The sequence below is a fragment of the Physella acuta genome, unplaced genomic scaffold (genome assembly GCF_028476545.2).
Source record: "Physella acuta isolate Inbredline_101_S28 unplaced genomic scaffold, ASM2847654v3 ptg000832l, whole genome shotgun sequence".
Classification (NCBI taxonomy): Eukaryota; Metazoa; Mollusca; class Gastropoda; family Physidae; genus Physella; species Physella acuta.
Window position 1 is genome coordinate 249,844 of NW_026732350.1, and position 27,003 is coordinate 276,846.

Sequence of the window (27,003 nt, forward strand, 5' to 3'; positions counted from 1 at the left end):
GCAGGAGGTTGTGTGTGTGGAAGTCTTGGGTCTGTGATGGCACCCCAGACTGTCCACAAGGGGATGATGAGAGGAACTGTCAAAGTAAGTCAATAGGGGTCACTTTAGGGGTCATTCTAGGGGGTCATTCTAGGGGTCAATCTCAGGTCAACAGGCCGGAGGATGTGTGTGTGGAAGTCTTGGGTCTGTGATGGCACCCCAGACTGTCCACAAGGGGATGATGAGAGGAACTGTCAAAGTAAGTCACTAGGGGTCACTTTAGGGGTCATTCCAAGGGGTCACTTTAGGGGTCATTCTCAGGTCAACAGGCCGGAGGTTGTGCGTCTGATGGCATGCCTGACTGTTTAATATGTGATGTGTACTTAGTTATGACTTACACTGGACCAAGTTAACAGCAAAGCTATCCCAAGTTATTACTCTCATCTGATAGCAGAAAAAAATATACTTCTTTTATTCACTCAAGTTTCTAGGCAAAGGTTATTGTCTGTTGCTGAACTTTATATCCCCCATCTTCTAAACAATATTGTTACTATATCAAATCTATTAAAAATTTGTATTAAAATTGAAAAAAAAAATTCTGATCATTAGGAGAAAGATTATTTAAAAAAAAAAATCGATATTTTAAAAAATAATGACAGTATTTATTTTATTGGTTTTTTTTTTACAAAAATGTAATAAATATACAGAGCACACTGTTGTTGTTAATTTCTAAAAAAAAAGTAATCTAAAAATGCAAAAATAAAATTGATAACAATTTTTTTGTTTATTTATAAAAACGTTTTAAAGTATAAATAATAAAAATAACACCTTTACCTAATTCTAAAAATATTTTTTAATAAAAACAAGTAGAATTTTTCTGTTAATTAAAAATAAAAATTATTTAAACAATTTTGTTGAATATTTTCTATTACATCTCTGTACAGATGTTTATTAAAAAAAAAAACTATTTAAAAAAATTTTGTTTATCAAAAAATAACAGAATATTTTTGTTGACATCTGTGTACAGATGTGACTAGGTGTGCACCATCAGAGTTCCAGTGTGTGACAGATGGGGGTTGTATCCCCTTCAGCAAGCGCTGCAACAATAAAGTGGACTGTATGGACTCCTCAGATGAGCTGCAGTGCGGCACTGTGGCATGTAAGATACATTTTATTTGAGTCTAGCTGCATGGAATAAGATTTTTTTTTTGTGATACAGTTTTGTGTGGTGGTTTATAAGACTTGTTCAATTAGATAACTAAAAAATCAAATTAAACTGTTTTAAGTGTATTTCTATATAAAATATATTTTCTTCTAATACTATTACTAATAAGTCCAGGGGAGGGGGGTGCTGTAGGCATGCTTCAGGTTGGGGCATTTCTTCCTCGGTGGAGGAGTTCATATGTTTCTTGACCTCAGTAGGCACCATGCCCAGCCATCTTTACTTTCCCCAACCATAGTCAGGTATCGATCATAGCTGGGTTGACTCAGGGGCGTCCTACAGTTCGTGAGTTCGGACTGGGATCTGATCTCCAGACCTTTGGCTTACTAGGTGAACCATGAAAGGGAGAGAGTAGCAATAGTGTTTATAAAAACATGTTGTTTATTTTTTATTTTACAGCGGACTGTTCCATCTTCAATGACCACAAAGGAGAGAGAGTAGCAATAGTGTTTATAAAAAGTATTTTGTTTATTTTTTGTTCAACAGCGGACTGTTCCATCTTCAACGACCACAAAGAGGGCTGCTGCAACACGCCATCCTGTGGTGTTTATTACACGGCCACCAACCCACCATGTAAGTTAATTATGTTTTTATTTGGAGGGCAAGGGGGTCTGTTGTTTAATGGGCCAGATACAACAAAAATATTAATCCAAAAATGTTTAAAATAACAAGCTTTTTTGTAAATTTTATGCACTAAAAAGAAGAAAAAAATTTCTTTTTAAAAATATTTAATTTTATGATACACCTTTGCTGTAAGTATATAACAGATTACTTGACTTAAAATTTGCTCACTCAAAAGTAAGCATCGAATTGTGTATACAAGCACCATAAGATTTTTACTTTTTATAGCAATATATAAATGATTAAAAAAATAATTATTATTGCACATCAAATTATGTCAAAGTTAATGTCACATTGCATTGTCATCTGGTCTTGACCTGCAGTTCAAGATTTTTAAATCTATGCCGTCAAATTGCGCAGTGTTTACAGATCTTCTATTGATATAAATATTTTCTTTACATAAATTATAAACACTAAGGCTTGTTGGCTTTATTTTACTTTCATTTATTTTTTTTCTTTTGGCTACATTTTAAAAATTATTTTATTTTGCCTTTGTTCCATATTTATTAGATCTATTTAAAGCATGCACTATTTTATACTAATGTTTTGATTTGTTTTTCTGTTTCCTCCAATTCACATTGATTTTTATTTAACTTTGATTTGTTAGTCTTAGTATTTTATCATTGTAATATTTTGTTTATTACACAATTCACCATTTATTTGCAGATGGCCGGTGCACCAGTGTCATTAATGCATCGACCTATCGCCAGAGCAACAGATGTAAGTTTTTTAACCAAATTTGATCATTTTATTTGGTAAACAATTTTGGGAATTTTACAACTCCAATGCAGAGGTTAAAATAAACCGGCAGTGATCTCCCCTAAACTTTCTCGAATATTCTTATATAAAATAACAGGGGATGGGAACTCGGGCTATAGACATGATTTTTAATCCATTTTAAATACTTAAAGTTTTAAAAATAGAATAAAATCTCGTAGACAAATTAATTGCACACCAAGTGAACGCCAAATAAAAAAGCGCATAATAGTGCGCAATATTATTAGTACTTTTAAAATTTACATTCGTTTTTTGAGAAATTGGAAGTAGCGTAAATTACTACTTCCGGTCAACGGAAATTACTCAAAATTTAACAGAAGGTAGAGAATTAGATCTTTTACTTACATGTGAAATTTCATTCATCTATCTGAAATAGTACTCAAGTTATAGGCTTTTGAAAAATTCAAAGTAGGAAAAGTACCACTTCCGGTTATCGGAAATCGCTCAAAAGTTGATACGGATCTACAATTTTGATAAAATACTTATATATGAAATTTCATCAACCTAGCTGTAATGGTACTCAAGTTATCGTGTTTACACACGGACACACACACACACAGACAGACAGACAGACACACAGACATACGGACAAGATTGCAAAATTATGTTTTTCCGTATCAGTGAGGTGTAAAACGTCGAAATTTGTAAAAATCTCGATTTTTTTTTTGCACGATTACAAGACTTTCTCTATACTTCGTATATACGAGAAAGTAAATTTTAAATTTTAAAGCTAATTCAACTTTATTGTAAAGGAGGAGTTTGAGCAATCTCTTTTATAAAAAAGCAAATGAACAGAAATTAACTACCTGCCAGATTAGAAAGCATATATGAAACAACAAATTACCCTTACCTAATGATTTTGTTTTTAATCTAGTAACTACATTTTATGTATATTTTCTATTGATTGGTCACAAAAAATAAATGTAATTTTTTGTTTTTGTTTTTTAATCTAGGTGATGGAGTCATAGCAGGTGAATATTGTGATGCTCAATTATTTTATGGTTTATTAAATCTGTTAAAAAATAACTTATTTTCCTTTTTTATGCTCACAATTTATGTCAACGCTTGCTTACCTCCCATGTTAAGTATAGTCATGTGCTGTTAGCCAAAGTTTCTTAATGTAATATTAATGATACACTCAACCCCAAAACAACATATTTGCCTTTAATCTAAGTACTTATTTTAAAGGCAGAGGGGTGGGGTTTGGATGTCTTTCTGTGGCAATGCATCAATCTTCATCTTTTCTCGTTTGTGCCCAAGACACATGTGGCAGAGGAAGTAGAGTTCATCTGTTACAATGACCTTGACATACAGCGGGTTAGCGCGGTCAGCACTATGTCAAGCCTCCTTTGTTTCTCTAACGTGAGTTAGATGCCAATCAGACCTGGGTGGACTCACAGACTCAGGAACCCGGTTTCGAACTCGAGACACTTTGCAGTCTAGTGCTCTACCGCTAGGCCACGCCATCTACCATGCATCAATACATGACCTGTAAGGGTCATAGCACCTTGAGTTTAGCACCCAATGTTTTCAGCACCTTATATTTTTTTAGCACCTTACGAGTGCCTGCCTGGACAGGTCAAGTGCAACAACACCAAGATGACGTGCATCTCCTGGGTCCAGGTGTGTGACAACCAGAAGGACTGTGTGGGTAACAGCATGGACGAGGATAACTGTTATGGTGGGTCAGCACTGTGTTTGTGTTGTTTGATGAACAAACTATGGGCTGTAATGGAGGGTCTTCACTGTGTGTGTTGTTTCTTGTATATATCAAGCTATGGGCTGTAATGGAGGGTCTTCACTGCTTGTGTTGTTCTTGTATAAGCTATGGTCTGTAATGGAGGGTCTTCACTGTGTGTGTTGTTTCTGGTATACTTCAAGCTATGGGATGTAATGAGGGTCTTCACTGTGTTTGTGTTGTTTGATGAACAAACTATGGGCTGTAATGGAGGGTCTTCACTGCTTGTGTTGTTTCTGGTATACTTCAAGCTATGGGATGTAATGGAAGGCCTGCACTGCTTGTGTTGTTTGATGTACAAGCTATGGGCTGTACTGCAGGGTCTTCACTGCTTGTGTTGTTTCTTGTATATATCAAGCTATGGGTTGTATGGACGAGGATAACTGTAATGGAGGGTCTTCACTGCTTGTGTTGTTTCTGGTATACTTCAAGCTATGGGATGTAATGGAGGGTCTTCACTGCTTGTGTTGTTTATTGTACATCAAGCTATGTGCTGTAATGGAGGGTCTTCACTGCTTGTGTTGTTTCTTGTATACATCAAGCTATGGGCTGTAATGGAAGGTCTACACTGCTTGTGTTGTTTCTGATACACATCAAGCTATGTGCTGTAATGGAGGGTCTTCACTGTGTGTGTTGTTCTTGTATAAGCTTTGGGCTGTAATGGTGGATCAAAATTGCTTGTGTTGTTTCTTGTATACATCAAGCTATGGGCTGTAATGGAGGGTCTTCACTGTGTGTGTTGTTTCTTGTACAAGCTATAGGCTTCTAATGGTGGTTCAAAATTGCTTGTGTTTTCTGGTATAAGCTATGGGCTGTAATGTAGGCTCTTCACTGCTTGTGTTGTTTCTGGTATATATCAAGCTATGGGTTGTATGGACGAGGATAACTGTAATGGAGGGTCTTCACTGCTTGTGTTGTTTCTTGTATACATCAAGCTATGTGCTGTAATGGAAGGTCTTCACTGCTTGTGTTGCTTGTTGTATAAGCTATGGGTTGTAATGGAGGGTCTTCACTGCTTGTGTTGCTTGTTGTATAAGCTACGGGCTGTAATGGAGGGTCTTCATTCACTGCTTGTGTTGTTTCTTGTATACATCAAGCTATAGGCTGTAATGGAGGGTCTTCAATGTGTGTGTTGTTTCTTGTGAGGGATTGTTTTTGATGTGTGGAGCTTAGTTTTTATGTTATGGTTATGATCACACAATGCATAGATCTAGGTTCATGAGTCAACTTAGCACTGTTTAGTACCCAGCATACTTTGTGAAAATTAAAGACTTCTGGGAGGTGAGGCTATGCATCCTATTGTATGTCAAAGTTGAAACCACCTGATTTGCCCTGTTGGCTATAACAAAAAATTATGTTTGTCATTCCTGTTGGTTTTCGGAATAATTATACAAATTTACAAATGTTTATGCAATTGAAAATATAATAAAAATTAAAGATATAATAAAAATACAATTCTATTTACAGATTGCCAAAGTCTTGGCCGACAACATGTTTACTTGACTCCCACAAATACAAGCATGCATTTTGTTTCCCTTGGTGCCAACTTAATCTCCTATGCGTAAGTAACATTAAGCAAGAGTCAAGTCTTATCTCTTTAACACTTAAACTATTTTCATGTTTCACTTGACTAATAACTTATTTATTGAAGAAAGAAAATTACTCAGTTTTACAGAAGAAAAGATAAATAATTTTTTCAGGAAAAAATATGCCTCTGTCAGGAAAATTAGTGATAACAATTATTTAACATGCATTCTTATTCTTTTATTTTTTGAGTTGTTTTACAAAAAAAAATCACTATAAAATCCAAAATCAACTGAATGGGAAAACTACAAGAAAAAAAAACATAACTAAAAATGCCAACTCTAGAAATACAATGACCCAGACTACTATTAAAAACTTCTGCAAAATAATCTGTTTTAATGACCTCGGCATACAAAAGGATAATGTGGTCAACACCATGCCCAGCTGCCTTTACTTTCCCTAACGTGAGTTAGGTACCCATCAGTGCTGGTTGGACTCAGACGCTCTACTGTTTTGAACCCAGATTCGAACTCGAGACTTTCGGGTTTGCACCCTGATTCTCTACTGCTAGGCCACGCCGCCCTTCTACATTTGTATAAATTGATTTCTGAGTATTTAAACTGTTTGTGAAACTGTTTCCAACAGAGAAAAAGTGCCTGATCTCCCTAAAGCCAACTTGACCTGGAAAAACTTTTCAAGAATTTCTGGATCAGATGACACAATACTCGGGCTGAAGCCAGCCACACCATACGTCTTTGTTTTCTTCCAGACCACCTCCAAGAGACTCTGCCCAGTTGACACCAGTGAAATGTCCACTTTAGATGGTTGTGAGTTTTATATTTTTCTCATTGCTACATGTTTCTTTTAAGACAAAATTTAAGAGGCCAGTGAAACGCCCACTTTAGACGGCTGTGAGTTTTATATTTTTCTCATTGCTACCTGTTTCTTTTAAGACAAAATTTAAGACACCAGTGAAATGCCCACTTTAGATGGCTGTGAGTGTTATATTTTTCTCATTGCTACATGTTTCTTAATCTTTTAAGACAAAATTTAAGAGGCCAGTAAAATGCCAACTTACAATAGGTGTGAGTTAAATTACCAGAGTTTAGGTTTTCTCTCTACCATCACTGCTTGTTTTCTTCAAGACAACCCAAAAACTAAATGGGAATTGAAAAAAAAATTGTCAGCATGCTTTTCTATCTAAAAAGAAAACAAAAACAATTTAAACCTTTTTAAATTGTCTTTATTTGAATTTGTTGGAAAACCTGTTGAGAATTTGGTAATTATTTAAACATCATCTGTTTCCATTTAACACAAATTAAACATGTTACCCATTTAAGCCCTTCAACCATTTAAATAATGAAGTAGACACAAAATCAGTTTAATCGTTTGTTTAAAAAAAAATGCACGTTTTGAGATAGCTATTTGACACTTTTAAATCATTTAAAAGAGGAAATAGTGGGTCATTTGTATAAAAAGTCTTTTTTTTTTGTTAAGCCAGAAAAAAAATCTCAAATATCTTTCCCTGTGTCTAAATACTGTAGTACATTCTATTTTGCCATGATTGCCCCTTAACAAACACTTATGATGAATAAACAAGCAAGTACAGTACCGTTTTGAACCTGATGGTCCATGTGGCAATTGAAGTAGATTTCACCTGTTTCTGTGGCCCCTGCATGTGAAGGGATATGCTCTATGCCCAGCCACAATTAATTTCCCTAATGTGAGCCAGGTACCCATCAGAGCTGGGTCGACTCAAACGAGCAGGTTTAATTAAAATATCTGTTTATCATCAGTGCCATCTGAACCCAAGTCTGTGACGACAGCCCTGCGACTGGAGAACTACCCGGTCACTTACATTGTGGATGTCCAGTGGAAGAAACCTGATGCAGCTAATGGGAAAATTATTAGCTATGTGGTAAGTTGTTTGATTTTGGAGTTGTCTCTCCTAGAAGAGTGGCTGTCCCCCAGCTAACGAGACTCATCTGCCCGAGGGTTCGAACTCGAAACTTTTCGGTAACCATGAGCTTAACCGACTCGACCACACCGAGACCTTTCTGATGAAAATATACAATATGATAGAGAAGTGTTTTTTTTCTATTAACAAAAATTACAGAATAGGTGATAGTTTTTCTAATGGGAACACTATCTATATGATATAGTTGTAAATGTGTTTTTATTATGGAAACACAATCTGTTTGATATATTTTAGTTATAAATTAATTTTTTTTTCTTATGAAAACAATCTAATTAATAAATTACAGTTGGAAGTTGGTTTTTTTTTCGGAAAAAAAATCAAAATAATTATTTAATTTCATGACACATCAAAGTTTGGTTCAGAAAAGTGTAGGCGAAAATAGGGTGTTGTTTATAGTAGAATGATTTTGTTCTATGTAATGGACGTCTTTAGCTGGATTAAATAATTCGCGATTATGAATATTTTGGTATTTTAAAAATTTAATGCTATGGCCGTTCACATAGTGTTTTCCCGTTCCTGCCCAAAACATAAGGTGCAGATGAAGTAGAGTTCATCTGTTGCATGACTTCAGCATACAAGGAGATTGTGTTGTCAGCACTATGCCCAGCCGGCTTTGTTTCCCTGATGTGAGTCAGGTACCTATCAGAGCTGGGTGGGCTCAGGAATATCCTACTGACTCAAGCCTAGGATCCAAACTTGGGTCTTTAGGGTAGCAGTCATAAGCTCTGCTAGTTGACCACGCAATCCCACATCAACTTGTTTGGTGTGCCAAAAAATTGTCTTATGCTGTTTCTCATGATATTTTTATATTTTACCATTCCTTTAATCTATATTTTATATTTATTATTTGTCATTTTTATATGTGTATGACTGTGTATTAAATATATGTTATATATTAATTTTTTTCATATAATACTATCTGTTTGTTTAGTTTTTATTTAATTTGAATATTTTTTGTCTTCAGATGTAGAGATAAAAAGTAATAATCTCAGAATCCTAATGTCAATTTGAAGTGTAAAAGCATATAAAATGGATCAAACCCACAATCCTAATGTCTAGTTGAAGGTTGAAAACATATAAAATGTATTGAACCCAGAATCCTAATGTCTATTTGAAGTGCGAAAACATATAAAAAGTATTGAACTCAGAATCTTAATGTCTATTTAAAGTGTAAAAATTAATTAAAAAAGGTATTGATGGCAGTATCCTAATGTCTATTTGAAGTGTAAAAACATATAAAATGTATTGAACCCAGAATCCTAATGTCTATTTGAAGTGCGAAAACATAAAAAGTATTGAACTCAGAATCTTAATGTCTATTTAAAGTGTAAAAATTAATTAAAAAAGGTATTGATCGCAGTATCCTAATGTCTATTTGAAGTGTGAAAACATATAAAATGTATTGAACCCAGAATCCTAATGTCTATTTGAAGTGTGAAAACAGTTAAAAAGTATTGAACTCAGAATCTTAATGTCTATTTAAAGTGTAAAATTAATTAAAAAAGGTATTGCTCGCAGTATCCTAATGTCTATTTGAAATGTGAAAACAATGTGTTCTCAGGTCTATTACCAACAAGTGGACAGCAAAGGTGTGTCTGCAGGGGAAGTCCTGTCTAAAACCATAACAGGCCAATACCAGCAGTTGAAAAATGTGGACTACCAGACAAGCGTAGTGGAGCAGATTGAAAAGGGCAAGACTTATGATTTTTGGGTGAGTTTTAGTGGGGTGTTTTTTTTTTTAGTTTGTTTCTTTACTTTCATTAACAAAAATAAATGATCAGTTTGATCCTTTTAACTTTGGGGATTGAATTTGATGAAAATAATGATGTGATAGTTTTGTTCTAATTTAAAGAAACTTTAGGGATGCCTAAAGAACAAACAGCTTTCCTTTATTTTAGCCCCAAAAGCATTGTCTACCCCCTGTTATAAATTACATAACAGGGGATTGCTGTATTTGTTTTTTAGTTTGGCCACTTAGTTTTGTTTTTAAATTCACACATATTCTTGATTTTTACACAGCTATTATTTTGTTAAGGATTGTTTGTGCTCATACAATGTTGACTATACACTGCTGTTATGATTTAATTGTAACCATATTCCTAATTATATACAGCCATTACTACTTAATTTTACACACACAGATCTACTTGATCACTGTCATTATGAATTAATTATACACATATATTCTTGATTATACTCAGCCATTATGACTTAATTATACACATATATTTTGAATATACTCAGCCTTTATGTCTTAATTATGCACACACTTTTTCTTAATTATACTTCAGAGGCGTAGCGAGGGGGGGCGCCAAATTGAAAGTTTGAGGTGGGGTGCAAATCAAAAGTTTGAGGGGGGGATGCAAATTGAAAGTTTGTCCCCGGCGCCGGGAAGGGTCGCTACGCCTCTATTATACTTAGCCGTTATGACCATACTACACACATTCTTTGACATAAATATCAACACAAAACACTTGATCAAATCTGACTTCATTATTTCTGTAGCCCCGTCATTAATAATTAATTAACCCACAGGTCACAGCGGTAACCTCAGCAGGGGAAGGAACTCCATCTAAAAAAGTCACCATCGCAACGGACAGTATACCCCAGTTTGACCTGAAGGTGACGGTTGCCAATGTTTCGGCCACTGGGTTTACTGTTAAGTGGGTCACTGACCCCAATGCTGTTGGGTACAAGGTCACGGTCATCTCTTTGAAGCAGAGCTCTCCTATTTTCCCAGCCGGGGAGATCAAAGATGTTGAGAAAGAGCTCAGCAAAACAGAGACGAGCTTATTAGGTAAATTAACTTGCAAATTTTTATTGTTTAATTAAGTATATTAGAGCCATGTTGTTTGTTCGGTCTCGGGCAGATGAGGCTCGTTAGCTGGGGACAGCCACTCATCTAGGAGAGACAACTCCAAAATCAAACAACTGTTGCCTTGTAGTTTGTTCTTGGTTGGACAAAGGCTATGGAAGCGAATCCAAAAAGAAAAGCAGGCTGAAATCGGAGTCAATGGCCTCAATGGCGCATAACCAATTGACACATAACGCTTAATTGTGTTGGAGGCGTGGTCGAGTCGGCAAAAAGCTCATGGTTGATAAATTTGAACAAAGTCTCGAGTTCAAACCCACTGGCAGATAAATCTCGATCCCCTTCAACACTAAAATTAAGAACGAAGAAGAAGAAGAAGTTTGTTCGGTTAATGTTTTTTCTTTCTTGTATGCAAAACAAATCGAGATTTTGAAATACACCTGCCTGAGTTAGATTAACCCTGTTTTGTAATCTTGTTTGTTTGTGTCTGTGTCTTTGAGTACAGTTCCTGTAGTGTTAGGTGGGCGAAAATTTAAGTATATCAGATCCAACATATAGGTTCCTAACAACTTATGTGCAAATTTCGGTAACATGAGGTGATATTTACTTTATTTCCAGTTTCTCAAAAACTTCAGTATTTAAAAATGTATAACATTCTCATAAAGCATATTCTAGGAACTTTTTTCAAAAACTTCAGACTTTGATAATTCTACAACATATTCTCATAAAGCAGCATCTTCTAGGAACTTATTGCCTATATATTTTAAAAAAAAAAAACTAGTCCTGTCCTTAACTTACTTACCATTCCTACTATTGCTGGATTCCACTGGAATACTATTCTAACCCTTACTGTTGCATAACAAGATACAAGTAAGCTTAGGGGAGCTCACTCCCACCTTTTTAAAAAAATTAAATTTTAATTATCTGGTTGCTTACTATTAAAAGTATTGAATGACCTATTACATATTTTTGCTAAAACAATTACATCCATAACAAAAATCAGTTTAAAATGTATTTATATACTTAAATGTAATTAGATATTTAAAAATCAATATACTACAATGTTGAAAAAGATAAAATCTTGCACGTTGAATATAAATGTGCTAGTTACTTCCCATAATAATTATTTAAATAATAAAGGGAAACAAACGGAAATTGTATTCCAAAAAGTCATTACAATAAAGTTAAATTTAATAGTTACTAAATTATAAATAGGGTTCAATGTTTGTAATGCATAATAGACATTCTTATATTACTTTTTGTTTATAGTTCATATTTATTAAAGATATGTATTTTCTTGCAAGTGGAGTTGAAATAGAAAACTTTAACTTTTATTAAATACTTATTTGATGTATTGTGACAAATTAGCTTAAACTGTGTTTCCTGGACCGTCTGCTGGATTAATGTATTTCAAATTAGCAAAATGCTAAGTGTTTTATTGTCTACATCAGGGGTCTCCAAACTACGGCCCGCGGGCCGGATGCGGCCCGCGAATGCGGCCCGCGAAGTCCTCTCATCCGGCCCGCGGAAATCCTTTTGTCCAAGGAAAAATCGTTTGTTGGGGATGATGTGGAACTTAGCTTGGAAGAAACTGGCCCCCGAACTGAAATTTGATAGTTAATTCGGCCCTCGGACTGAAAAGTTTGGAGACCCCTGGTCTACATAGAATGTGAATTTGTTGAGTCTTAATTTATGGATAACATTTATTACAATGGTTTTTCCAGTTGCTGACCTTTGCCCACAGAGTGATTTTAAAGTGTTGGTGCAAGCCTTGTATGCCAATAAAGTGAAGGGCCTAGCATGGAAGGCATTCAGTACTACCACAGGTAATGTCAGGCTGTTGATTTTTTTTTTTCTGCATCAGTCTTTGTTTAAAATTTATTTTCAATAAATCACACACCCTGGCCTTTTTATGAGATTTGTGAATGTTGCAGGCACACAGCCTCTGGTCAGCATAGCTAAGGTTGAGAAAACTGGACCCACAAGTGCCATGGTGTCCTTCAATGTTACCCAGGGTTCAGCTAAGGTAGGCTTTCTCCACTAGCATCCCTTACCTGGTGTTAGTTGTTCTTCTTTAAGCAAATAATATGATATTTGTCTAAATGGACCTAAGTAAATTTCGGGTTAAGTTTTATTTTGGTAAACTATTTTAATTGGGACGGAGTGGCCTAGCGGTAGAGAGCTAACACATAAGACTCGATTTAGAATCCAGGTTCAAGTCAGTTGACCGTCCCTGAGTCCACCCAGCTCTAACTCACATTAGGTGGCTGAGGATAGTGCTGACCACACTATCCCTTTATATGCAAAGGTCACATAAACAGGTGAACTGTACTTCACTTGCCCCATAGACCGTCAAGTTTGGAAGGGGAACTCTACTTTTAACTATTTTAATGTTTTGTTAATTAAGTGTGTATGCTTGTATAACATTTTTATTTTTATTTTTTAAAGTTATTATTGCATCATGTGTTAAAGTTTATAAATTTATGGGAAACTATCCATAAAGGTAAAATCTTAGTTAGGTGCATTAGGACAAGCTTTTGGTCTAAATCAGGGATCTCCAAACTTTTCAGTCCGAGGGCCGCATTAACTATCAAATTTCAGTTCGGGGGCCAGTTTCTTCCAGGCATGTCTTTGATTTTTCTGGGCAAAGTTCCTTAGTCATCACTAACAAATGTTTTTTTTCCGTGGACAATAAGATCTCCGCAGGCCGGATGAGAGGACTTCGCGGGCCGCATCCGGCCCGTGGGCCGTAGTTTGGAGACCCCTGGTCTAAATAATGTGAATTATGAATTGACTTAAATAGTTGAAATAATGATTCAAGTGTAGGACATGTCTGAGACAATGAAAGATTTTACCTGAGGTAATCTGTTACCAGTGATTTGATAAGAATTTTCTAGCTGTTCGGTCTGTAAAATAAGATAAACACTGAAACAAAAAAAAATGATTATATTCTTACCGAAATAAAACACAAAACCTTTTCTTATACAGAATTTCATAGAGCAAAAAAAGTTTTAAAAACTTCCCACAGAATTTCTTAGAGGGAAATAGTTTTTAAAAGTCACAATGGTAATACTCCCACAGAAATTCATATAGGGAAATAATTTAAAAATCACGCAATAATTATATCCCCACAGAAATTCCACATCTACTACACCCATGACAACCACGCCTCACCTTTGAACCTGACATCTCTGGAATCAAGTTACGAGATCAAAGGCCTGTACGCCTGTGAGAACTACTTTGTCTGGGTCCGGCCTGTGTCACCTTTCTGTCCGTCCTCTGGTGTCTCCAGCTTCATAACAGAGGAAGGTCAGTAGTGGGATTTTATTTATTTACCTAACATGCAATGGTGGCTTAGACACTGAACAGAGTTTCTTCCAGGCATCTCTTCGGCTCTGCCCCTGCCCCCCCCCCCCCCCCAAACGAAATAGAATTTATTTAGAAAACATATAACATATACTTTTACCAGTGCCCCCCCCCCCCCCCCCCCTCCCTCCAGAAAATGTTGTCCGCCCCACTCGAAAATATAAAAAAGTCTGGAAGAAACACTTCTCTTGAATATGAGGACTTAGCATTTCACTGTAAAACACAGCTGCTCATATTTACATACACCACTTGAACTTTTCCATATATACAGAAAATTTAATGCATTATGCTCCGTTATGCTCCATTATGCTCCGTTAGTTGTCTTAGTGGTTATGAAAGCAGTGAAGTTAAAAAAATTCTGAAATATAAACTATGAAAACATGTTTTAGAATTGGTATAGGTAGTGAGCTATATTGATAATTAAAGGGAAATAATCTAGTCAAACTAACCCTTTCACTGTTTCTCCCAGCTGATAAGGCACCATGAATAGAGAAAGGGGAAAACATCTAGTTTGAATTAACCCTATAATATCTGTGACAAATTTCTATTACATTTAATTCCCTAGATGATAAGGCACCACCAAAAGACCTAGAATATGAACTTACTCATGAGTCCTACCAGTTTAATGTCACTCTCAAATGGACAGCCTCCTGCTACAAACAGTCCAGGGAAATTGTGAGTTTCAGATTGTTTATAGATTCTCTTCATTTTATCCTTATAAACCTAGAAATATTTAGTTCATAGAGCTTGTGGTCTTTTTATAATGTGGTCTGTATGATTAACTGTCCTTGTAATGTATTCACTAACATTTCTGTTTATTTTGTTTCCTACACATTATGGTGTTTTTTTTAAGTGGTTGGTTAAATGAATGTTAAATATGTTACTAGTTTATAAAATATGTGGTTAAGGCCACAGCTAGGTTTGCCCAAAAAACCTGTGATAATTTGTTGCCCTTAAATGTGAGTCCACAAAAAATGTGACCCTTCAAAAGTGTGGACCAGTACAAATTTAGTCAACAAAATTTGTGGTCTATAAAATGTATAATTCATAAATTGTTTGTTCCATATAATGTGTGATACTAATATATGGTCCCTATGTGATTCAGATAAATTTCTTTCATCATTATAATATGATATTGTTCAATTGTATATAAATTATCAAAACTTTTAACTATTTTGTACATAGGGCTACATCATTACTGTGCAAAATGGGGATAACCCTAGCACAGAAATAGCTGTCCAGCAGACTTCTCTCACCAAAATCAAGCACACCCTATCTGTGAAGGACAACCAGATATACACCTTCAGTGTCCGCACTTTAGTTCCTGGCTCACAGAACAGCCCGGTGTTGAAAGTCAAAATACGTGAGTTTCTGATTTGTGCCCGTACGGTTTGGGTATTTCCGTTTATGGTGTGTCCCAGTTCAGTTAAGTAACCTCAGTGTTAAACTATGAACATCTACATTCCCCTTGTAATCTTTTTGATTCACTTTCTGGTTTCACAAAATTTGAGTAACAAAAGTTTCAGATATATATATCTATATAATTATATAATTATATATATATATATATATATATATATATATATATATATATATATATATATGTGAAGGTGGTCGTTATTTTTAAAATTTTGATTTTTTATATTTTTATAAAATATGAATATATATATATATATATATATAGTTATAAAATATTTTTTGTATCAGATTATATTTAGGGTCTCTACCTGAGCAATAGTGGCAATACGACTCAGATTCAGCATAATTTTGAATAAATTTATCAAATAACTAATTTTTATTATTAAATATAGTTGAGAGTAAAAACATGAAGTAAAAACCTAAACAGAATGATAACTTATACCCATATATGTTTCTGTCATGCTACATTTATGAAGTAAAAACCTAAATGACCTTATATATGTACCCATATGTTTCTATCATGCTACATGTATGAATTAAAAACCTTAATGACCTTAGATATGTACCCATATATGTTTCTATCATGCTACATGTATGAATTAAAAACCTAAATGACCTTATATATGTACCCATATATATGTTTCTATTATGCTACATTTATGAATTAAAGACCTAAATGACCTTATATATGTACCCATATATGTTTCTATCATGCTACATTTATAAAGTAAAAACCTAATGACCTTATATATGTACCCGTATATGTTTCTATCATGCTACATTTATGAAGTAAAAACCTAAATGACCTTATATATGTACCCGTATATGTTTCTGTCATGCTACATTTATGAAGTAAAAACCTAAATGACCTTATATATGTACCCATATATGTTTCTGTCATGCTACATTTATGAAGTAAAAACCTAAATGACCTTATATATGTACCCGTATATGTTTCTATCATGCTACATGTATGAATTAAAAACCTTAATGACCTTAGATATGTACCCATATATGTTTCTATCATGCTACATGTATGAATTAAAAACCTAAATGACCTTATATATGTACCCATATATATGTTTCTATTATGCTACATTTATGAATTAAAGACCTAAATGACCTTATATATGTACCCATATATGTTTCTATCATGCTACATTTATAAAGTAAAAACCTAATGACCTTATATATGTACCCGTATATGTTTCTATCATGCTACATTTATGAAGTAAAAACCTAAATGACCTTATATATGTACCCATATGTTTCTATCATGCTACATTTATAAAGTAAAAACCTAATGACCTTATATATGTACCCGTATATGTTTCTATCATGCTACATTTATGAATTAAAAACCTAAATGACCTTATATATGTACCCATATGTTTCCAGCTTCCCTAGCTGGGCCTGTGAACTTTGTGGCCGAGCATGTCGGAGGACTTCAAGTGGTCCTGAGGTGGACATGGGATTTTATTTCAGATCCAGACTTCAGGGTAGGTCTTCATTACACTTTTATATAGCCTTTTTGATAATGATAGGGTCGAATGGTAGCGCATTCATCTTCTGACCCAAAGTCTCGAGGTAGGTCCCTGGCTAGTCATGGTACAAATGAGTCCACCTAACTCTGATAGGTATTGGAATTGGTTAGGGAAAGTAAAGGTGGCTGGGCATAGTGCTGACCACACTATACCTACATATGCAGTGGTCACAGAAACAGGTGAACTCTACTTCATCTGGGTTGTCAGGTGCAAATGGGAACTATACTTGATAGTGCTTGTTTTTTAACCAGTATTGTTTTGTTTTTGAATTTTAAAAAATTGTTGCCATTACAATATCCAGAATACTCATATTAAGTTCTATTTCTAGGTTCATAGCTTAAGACTGAATCAGATTTATAACAAAGATATAGTTTTACTTATGTGCATCTTTGCAAATTTTATTTGTTTGAGGATTTGCTTTGGGGAAATGATTCTCTAAAAGATATAATGCTATTTATGTGCATCTTTGCATAGGGGAATAAATTTTCTAAATGTGATTGTAAATTTAATTTTTTTTTTATTGTATATTCTAGGAGTTTTTGGTGTTCAGCTCACAAGGGGAGACAACAATGAAAAATCATACATCTAAACAAGAAATACTTCTGTCCCTTCCTACTGACGGCACATATTTTTTTAAAGTTCATGCCATGTCTAAAGAAGGAGAAACCATTGCTATGTCACAAGAGCTGCAGTTCTCATGTAAGTAATGGTTAACCTTTATTCTCATTAATCATTAGGAACCTATTATAATGGTATAAGGATATAGTGTTTTTTGATGTAACAGTCAAGCACACATTTTCTAAACTTACAGTCTCTGCCTGTTCCAGCCTTTTCTGAACCCAAAATTAAAAAAAAATAAACTGTGTCTATAATTCACTGATTATCCAGATGTCTGTCTTGGATTGGAACCCACGAATATCACCACTGTCCTACTATGTTGGATGCAGATGTTAGGAGTGTTTAAATAGAACTTCACACAAAAAATCCTCTATGGCTAAAATATAATTTAGACAAGAAAAACTATTTTAAAAATTATTTAAACACCTTTTTCCCAGTTTGAATAAAACTTCACACGAAAAAAATCCTCTATGGCTAAAATATAATTTAGACAAGAAAAAATATTTAAAAAATTTTTTAAACACCTTTTTCCCATTTCAATCCATCCTCCTTGACTGAAACTGTGTTAAGACCTAATGATTTTTTGGGCAGGTGGAGTAGTGTTCATATGTTTCTTGGCCTCAGCATATGGAGGGACAGTGTGGCCAGCTCTACATCCAGCTGCCTTAACTTTCTCTAACATCAGTCAGATACCCATCAGAGCTGGGTGGGCTAAGGGACATGCTTCAGTCTCGAGTCCGGACTGAGAACCGAACTCCAGACCTTCAGGCTAACAAAAGTGCTCTATCACTTGACCATGCTGTCCCACTTATTTTAGAATTTCTAGGGAAATAGTTTAGGCATGAGCGATTTAAAGAATTTTCATTGTAAATAAGAACAGATTTTAAAAAGATTTTAAAATTATTGTCTTTTGTGTTTAGCAATATTTCCATTCAAAATTAATTTGATTAAAACTGCTTGTTTTAACCTATTGTATTTTTGTTTCAGTGAAACTCATTTAAAAATTGTCAAATAAAATTTGCATTAATAAAAAAAAAAAATATATCTGCCACCAACTAAGCATATATTTTTCTTGAATAGAATGATGTCAAATGAAAACATATTTTGTAGCTAGAAAAATTAACCTGTAGATTATCTCCCCTTTCAGTTGAAAATGTGGATGCCCCAACAAATGACAAGGTGATCTCCCTTAGCCAAACCAACTTTGTGGCCATCCTGGTCCCCGTGGCTGTTGTAGTGGTGGGCCTGAGTGCTGGGCTGGTCTTCTTCATCGTCAGGCACAGGCGGCTCCAGCGCAGCTTTCTGGCTTTTGCCAACAGTCACTACAACATCCAGTCTGGCACCACGACATTTTCAGATGATCTGGGTAAGTGATAGTTGTACCTCACACAAGGTATTCTGATCAGATGATCTTGGTAAGTGGTAGTTCCTAGCACAATTCTGATCAGATGATCTTGGTAAGTGGTAGTTCCTAGCACAATTCTGATCAGATGATCTGGGTAAGTGGTAGTTCCTTACACAGTTCTGGTCAGATGATCTGGGTAAGTGATAGTTCCTTACACAGTTCTGGTCAGATGATCTGGGTAAGTGATAGTTCCTTACACAGTTCTGGTCAGATGATCTGGGTAAGTGGTAGTTCCTTACACAGTTCTGATCAGATGATCTTGGTAAGTGGTAGTTCCTTACACAGTTCTGATCAGATGATCATGGTAAGTGGTAGTTCCTAGCACAATTCTGATCAGATGATCTGGGTAAGTGATAGTTCTTAACATAATTCTGATCAGATGATCTTGGTAAGTGATATTTCCTAGCACAATTCTGATCAGATGATCTTGGTAAGTGGTAGTTCCTTACACAGTTCTGATCAGATAATCATGGTAAGTGGTAGTTCCTAGCACAATTCTGATCAGATGATCTGGGTAAGTGATAGTTCTTAACATAATTCTGATCAGATGATCTTGGTAAGTGATATTTCCTAGCACAATTCTGATCTGATGATCTGGGTAAGTGATAGTTCCTTACACAATTCTAATCAGATGATCTTGGTAAGTGATAGTTCCTAGCACAATTCTGATCTGATGATCTTGGTAATGCTACTTAAGTGGTAATGAATACTTCACTATAATTTTGTGTGTAATTACGTGTGTTGGTGTGTATATTTACCTACACTGATGTCTACACTGATGTGACGGTTATGCAACATTAGGCGAGGAGCCGTCAACTATATCCTTTAATATGGGATGGAGTGGTCTAGGGGTAAAGAGCTTGACTACTAACCAATAAGGCTCGAGTTCAAATCCGGGTCAAGTCAGTAGACCATCCCTGAGTCCACCCAACTCTGATGGGTACCTAACTCACATTAGGGAAAGTAAAGGCAGTTGGGCATAGTGCTGACCACACTATCTCTTCATACATATGCCGAGGTCACAGAAACAAGTGAACTCTACTTCACTTGCCCTATAGACCTTCAGGTTTGAAAAGGGAACTTTACTTTCTTTTTATTTTTGGTAAGTGATAGTTCCTAACACAGTTCTGATCTTGGTAAGTGATAGTTCGCGAACATAATTCTGATCAGATGGTCTTGATAAGTGATAGTTCCTAACACAAATGTGATCATATGATCTTGGTTAGTGATAGTTCCTAACATAATTCTAATCAGATGATCTTGGTAATTGATAGTTTTACCTCACACAAGGAATTCTGATCAGTTGATCTTTAAGTGATAATTGTTCCTCCCACAAGGAATTTTGATCAGATGATCTTGACAAGTTATAGTTCCTGTTATAATTCTGTCTAATGATCTTGGTAAGTGATAGTTCCTTACACAAAGAATTCTATTCAGATAGTTACTCACACAAGGAATTCTGTTCAGATTATTTTGGTGATAGTTCCTTGTTCTATGAATTCTGATTAATCTAAAAGGACTGGATGTTAATAGCTAGAATAATTTTTAAATACTCATTGGAAATGTTTACTCACTCTGCAACATTATTTAGCATTCTATAAAATAAGGGAGTTGTCATTTTGAGATTTATTCTAAGTGTTGAAAACAGGTTGCTTCCTTTGTTGAATTTCTTACATTAAGGAATAAATGTACCAGACCTGTAAATTTTCTTAATGAGCAGCTGTGCTTTTAGCGTAGTTTTATGTTCTATCAAGTTTTTTTGATGTTCTTGAATTTTTACAGTCTACAATTTCAACTTTGAAATTAAAATGTATACTGTGGAGATCAATGATGTACAAAATTTTTAAAAAGTTTATTACAGAATACTTTTGTTTTGTTTCCATATTGATATAAAATGATTTAAAATAAAACTACATTTTAACTACTTTATTTCTTACACACCTGTCATTAATGGCATATTCTTGGATCTTTCAGATGGTGATGAGCCAATGATTCAAGGTTTCTCTGATGATGAGCCTCTGGTTATTGCTTAAATTCTTGTTTCAAGTTGATCAAAAACATTTTTTATTTATTTTAATCCATCATTTAAAAAAAAAAAAATGTTGTTAAATGTTAAGCTACAGTTGGTAAAAAAGTAATCTTTTATTTCTATTTTTAAAAAAATATTTATTTGATTATTTTTAAATATTTTGTGAAATCTTGACCAGTCTACACTTATATTGCAAGAGTTACACAATATTTTCACCCAATTGAAAATCAGGGGAAGTAATTAAAATGAGGGTATAAGTTTAAAATTTGAAGGGGGATTAAAAGTAAAATAAAAGGGAAATAATTTGATAAATAAATAAAAAGTATACCGAAGAAAATAATTATTTTAATATAAAAACAGATCCATATTTTTTATAATGGATTTAAAATTACTGTAAATTAATGGATCATGTACTTGACAAAAATATATTTGTACAAAGAAAATAACCCTGGGTACTTTAACTTGTTTTGTTAACCAAACACTCTTGCCACATAAGTTAGACATCTTTTATTCACATTTTTTAAATTTAGTAACTATTTTTATCAGCTTTAAATTTAATTTTAAATTGATTAAAAATAATACTTAAAAATATTTCTTGTCATGCATATTTTCTGAATGCATAATTTTATGCAGCAGTTTCAATAAAATAATAGATGACACTGAGAATTTTGTAAATGAAAATTGTGTAAATTGTAATCTTAAAGTGGCTTATAAAACTACTGACACTACAAAAATGGAGATGAAATGTGTTCTGATGTTATTGAGAACATATGCAGAGCTCTAGTCTGTTCTCTGGTTTGTGATAAATTTTTATATAGCAAGGTTTGTTTCATTTCATTCTGTGCAAGTATTACTCTCTGTTGTTAATCCATAATTTTAACTTACCAAAATACTAATAAGGTTGTTTTTTTTTTTTTTTTTTCTTTAAAATCATACTGTTCCAAAGTTAATTGTGCTTTACTTTTTTTTATTTTTTACTATTAATATCTTGACTGTAATCTTCTTGTATGGGTTGTGGGGTTTATTTATCTCTTAGCTTTTTGTCTTTATGTCCACGCTTGAAAGTAACGGTAACAGTAGGGTCTTCATCACTAAGCTGTGAGTTTTTATTTTATTTAAAACCTGGCAGATTAATCAATTAATTTAATTTAACAGGGTAGAGAATGTGTTGATAAATTAAAACAAAAAAATTAACATTCAATCAAAAGATTTTTTAAAAATGTGTTAACTAATTAACTAATTAATTGCAATATAAATTATACTTTATACTATTACACCCCCCACCCACCCCCACCCCTGTAGAATACTAGTTTATGAATTATTATCCGAACCGGATGAAAAATAGGCAGAAAAAAATAAAATTTTCTGCATTAAGCTATCTACAAGTCAAAATTACAGCCTTTTTACACGCTTTTTGTATTTATATTTTCTAAGAAAGGATTTTTTTTTTCACTTGATATCATCTATACTATCAAATAGCTAAAGATAGTTTTTAAATGTGTTTAAGCATGCTGAAGATCCTTCTGTTACCGATTCCTTTACTCTCTTGACTGTATATCATACATATAATTATATACACCATAGCAGGTAAGCTATATTTTTTATTTGTATGTTAACAGGATTTTCAAATTTTTTTCTTTAGGTTGCTTTTTGTTGATACATACATATATATCTCTGTTGGCTTATGTAATATAATTGTATTATAGATGTTATTGAATTTCTTATATTATCTCATTAAACATATCAAGAAAAATTGGAAATGATATACTTAATAACTTGACAATGATGATTGATGTACTGTATAATTATTTTTTTTTCTTGCTAATTCTAGCTGGGGTGACTTTTGTAACATAACAAATTTATGTGCAGGAATTTCATTTATATATTGTGAACACATTTTTTTGGATCAGGTATTAAAACTTAACCCTAATTTGCTATAATTAGTGAAACAGTTCTTGTATTGTTCTGATAACAGTTTAAGGTTTCAATATCTTTGTTTTTCTCATCTTTGTTTTTCTCCATTTTGGTCATGATTAACCAATAATTTATAAAACTATGACTTCAAGTTTGAATCTCAGCACAGTTATTATTTTATAAAGCCTGCAGTTTGTACATTAAGTTCACTTTGAATTTATTGTGATTTTTTAAAAATATAAATTGCTAATTTGATGTTAAAAAATCTTACTAGTAGTTTCTTTTTTGGTTTCTTTTTTATGCTTGTAGGCTATTCAGATATGATTTGTGAATTTCATACATTTAAACAAATTTCAAAAACAATTTTGTGATACCATAAATATTCATTTTCAAATTACCTGCTTATACTTTTATGCTCAGTTTAGACCCTATTGAATTGTCCTTATATTAATGTAGAAATTGAGAATTCATCATTGCTCTTAGTTTTTTGTTTTAAAAAATAATATACACAGTTTTTCCCCTTAAGTATTTTTTTTTAAATACAGTTGACAGTTCTTTCCCTTTAGTATTTATTTTAAAATATAATTGACAGTTGCTTCCCTTAGGTGTTTATTTAGAAGTGTAATTGATGCTGCAGGGTTTTTTCTCCCTTTGATTATATTTAATAGATGTGAGATCATTCCTGCTGCAACATTCCATAGCTGTTTGTCTCACTCAAAGCTTGCTCATAGCCTCCAACCTGATTTATATTTCTTATCCTTTTTAGTAAAAAGTTTTCTTAGTCATTTTCAAGATCTGTTTCTCTTTTCTTGTTTTTTTTTTTCTGAAGTAGCTTTAGTGTTCATTAGTGTATTTAAAAAAAATAGTTCAAACTTATGAACACTGTAATTTAATGGTTTACCATTTTCAATATTTGTACACATTTTTTTGTTATACAAAAATATGGTTTGTTAAAAAAACATTCTCTAGTTTGAATCTATTGTTTGTAAAAAAAAAAAAAATATTTAAGGAAAATATTGTTGTAGTATCGATGCCTTCTGCCGTTTGTGAAATCTCATATTGAAATTTTATTGGAATGATTATAATCATCACAATGATAATTATTTTTTTAAAATGTACAAAAATTATAATATTTGTTATTTTCTATGATTTTCAAATAATATCAAGATATTATTTTATTTTTTTAATATTTGCAATAAATATTGTTTAGAAGTATCTTTTTTAATTTTCAATCAATAGAAAGTTAATTTTCATCTTAAACAGTAACATTATGTTCAAGATATTTTTTAACGGTGAAGACAGTGTATTGTTAAATTAAAAATTAATTTTTAAAAAACATTTTAGCTATTAGTTTTCAAATAGATAAACTTTGAAAAATCTGAATTATGTACTTTTTTTTCCTTTTCTCAATTTCTGTTTCAACACTCTATATGGGTATTTTTAGATCTTTTTCCCTCAATAACTTTGACTTTTTATTTTACAGATCTACATATTGAATCTCATTTATTTTCACTTTTTCTCTATAAAATTGGGATTTGAAATCTAATTAAAATACAAAATTGTAATCATCAGTCCTAATTAATTACATGAACTGGCAAACAATATAGAGACAGGTTAGTAAAATAAATATTTAAAAAAAAATCATTAATATGATCACTTATCAGTTTTTTTAAACATAAGTAAAACTTCCGTATGAATTGACACATGGTTTTTTATTTTCTAAAATTCAATTTTACAAGTTTATGTTCTGTTGCATTACTTTTGAACCATTTTAGGCCTGACAAAATACATAATCTTCACTTTGTACAAGTTAGCCGTGAACAAGGGCTTAGTCCTTAACACAATTTACCCTTTTCTAAATGCAGCAATTTACACCATGTTAGCCCATCTTCATAGTAGCTCAAAATGTGTAGGCCTAGGACTTGTCTATCTGTCCTATTGAAGCCATTCATGGATTTCTTGCAAGTAATCAAATAATCCTTACCAATCACTTAATCAAACATGTTATAAATTTAGTGTACATTTAGCATAATTTTCCTGTGTAGCTTGGGACCTAGGCTAGGCTCTAATGTTTTCTTATCCAGTCCTGTCTCTGTGGCTTTAGTTGTCTGTTGACTATGGGCTTTACAGTCTTTTCACCTGCCTTGTAGGTATGTTGGTATTTTACCAGTTGTAAATTATTAGTTGTAAGTTGCAAAAAAGATTTTTTTTTGAAGGAAAGAATTCATACAGGGTTATTTATGGATTGTCAGATTAAAAAAAAAAAAAAAAATATATATATATATATATATATATATATATATATATATATATATATATATATATATATATATATATATATATATATATATATTGTAAATTGCAATAAGAAATACAGAACATATTTTAAAGGAAAAAAATTGATAGCCCCTGCATCAAGTTTGTTTGGATTATTGCCCTTAGTTTTGATTAAATGAGGTATCAAAAATATCAGTTTATTTTATGATTCTTTTATTCTTTGTTGTTGTTTTTTTTTAAATCTGTTTCTAGTTTTTTTTTCTTCTTTTATTCTATTTGTCTTCCATTGCAATCCATCAAACAGAGAATAGAACACAAAAATCTGATTTTTTAAAATTTTGTTCTAAATTTATCCAAAAAGAAAATATAAAAATTACCTACTAAGAGTAGTTTAGAAAAATTTGGCATTAAATTACAAATTATTAACTTATAAAATTTAGAAATAAATGATTCTTGAATCATAATGCAGAAAATATTTTACTTTTAATTTATAAACTAGCACATTTTTAAAAATTTGCTTTTTTTTTTTTTGAAAAAATGTTTTTGGCAACTTGTCTTGAAGAAATGTCTTTGTAACATCTTCTTTCCTTCTTCCAAATTTAAACTACTGTCACTGGATGCCTCTACATACTTCTGTCATGTTTAATATAATTTTATGTATCTTTATTTGTCCATTTTTAAAACTATTTTTAATCATTGCCAAAATGTTTTCTGTTATTTTTTTCTAAACAGGATAAATCAAAATTAGGATACTAACATTGTACTTTTTTAATTGTATCCACAATTTATGTTCTAAATTAATACATACTTTTGTTTTAAGGTATGTTTTTGGTTATTATATACTAGAAAATATTATTTGTTAAGTGTAGGATCAAAATGTTAGAAGTCTTTAATTTAATAGCAGGGGTAATGTCTTATAAAAGAATAAAATTAGATAACAATTATGACAACCAACAATTGTACTATCCAGATTAAATCTTTTGCATCAGGGCTAGGTAAAAAATGTTAGACTTTACTAACACTAACAAGTTTATATTATGTTGAGTTTATTTAATACATTTTGCTTGATATGATTAAAGATTTTTATATTTTATTCTGCTTTTTGTTTCTGTTTGTAATTATTTTAATTGCAGTAGATTATTAATTAGTTATTTCACACCCTGACACTCTCAGTAGGATATTTAACAAAAGAAAAAAGGTGCCAATAATTAAAGGTACATCATCAAAGTTTTCATGGGACAGTTTGACCAAAGTGGTAGAGTGCTAGGCTGCTAACCCGAAAGTCTTGAGTTCAAATCCGGATCCAACTCAGTATAATGTCGCTGAATCAACACAGCTCTGATGAGTACCTAACTTATGTTAGGGAAAGTAAATGCAGCTGTGTAAAATGCTGGCCACACCTTCCCTTCATATGCCGAGGTCAAGAAACACATGAACTCTACTTCATCTGTCCAATGGATTGCTAGGTTATTTACTTATCAAAGGTTGCACCAAAAAGTCCACACAAAAAAGCTATACTACCACAATACGGTCAAGCATTTTTTGTTAGGGCACCAACCAACCCTTTTACAAAAATGAGCATCTCCCATATCACCAACACACCTGTCTTACACCTCCTATATTACTCACCCACCCCTCTACTAAGATGTGTACTCCCGTATAACCCACCCCTCCACAAAGATATGTTCTTACAATATCACCAATCCACCCCTACACAAATCTTCACCAAACCACGCCTCTTTAGACACCAACCCACCCCTCTACAAACAGCCATGCCTCC

The 27,003-nt window shown here is 33.0% G+C and overlaps 1 protein-coding gene across 1 annotated transcript; it reads left to right on the forward strand.

The window, feature by feature from the left end:
* The first annotated feature begins 159 nt into the window (after positions 1-159).
* On the forward strand, positions 160-25,208 carry LOC131951848 (sortilin-related receptor-like). Its single transcript, XM_059314250.1, has 20 exons — positions 160-238; positions 1,007-1,138; positions 1,688-1,774; positions 2,489-2,542; positions 3,553-3,570; positions 4,152-4,280; positions 5,805-5,898; positions 6,507-6,688; positions 7,658-7,779; positions 9,401-9,550; positions 10,375-10,636; positions 12,376-12,477; positions 12,586-12,677; positions 13,786-13,960; positions 14,583-14,692; positions 15,203-15,380; positions 16,835-16,935; positions 17,514-17,679; positions 18,746-18,964; positions 20,978-25,208. Exons 1-20 carry the CDS (start codon positions 163-165, stop codon positions 21,034-21,036), a joined length of 2,508 nt encoding a protein of 835 aa, XP_059170233.1. The 5' UTR covers positions 160-162; the 3' UTR covers positions 21,037-25,208.
* Positions 25,209-27,003: the final 1,795 nt, after the last annotated feature.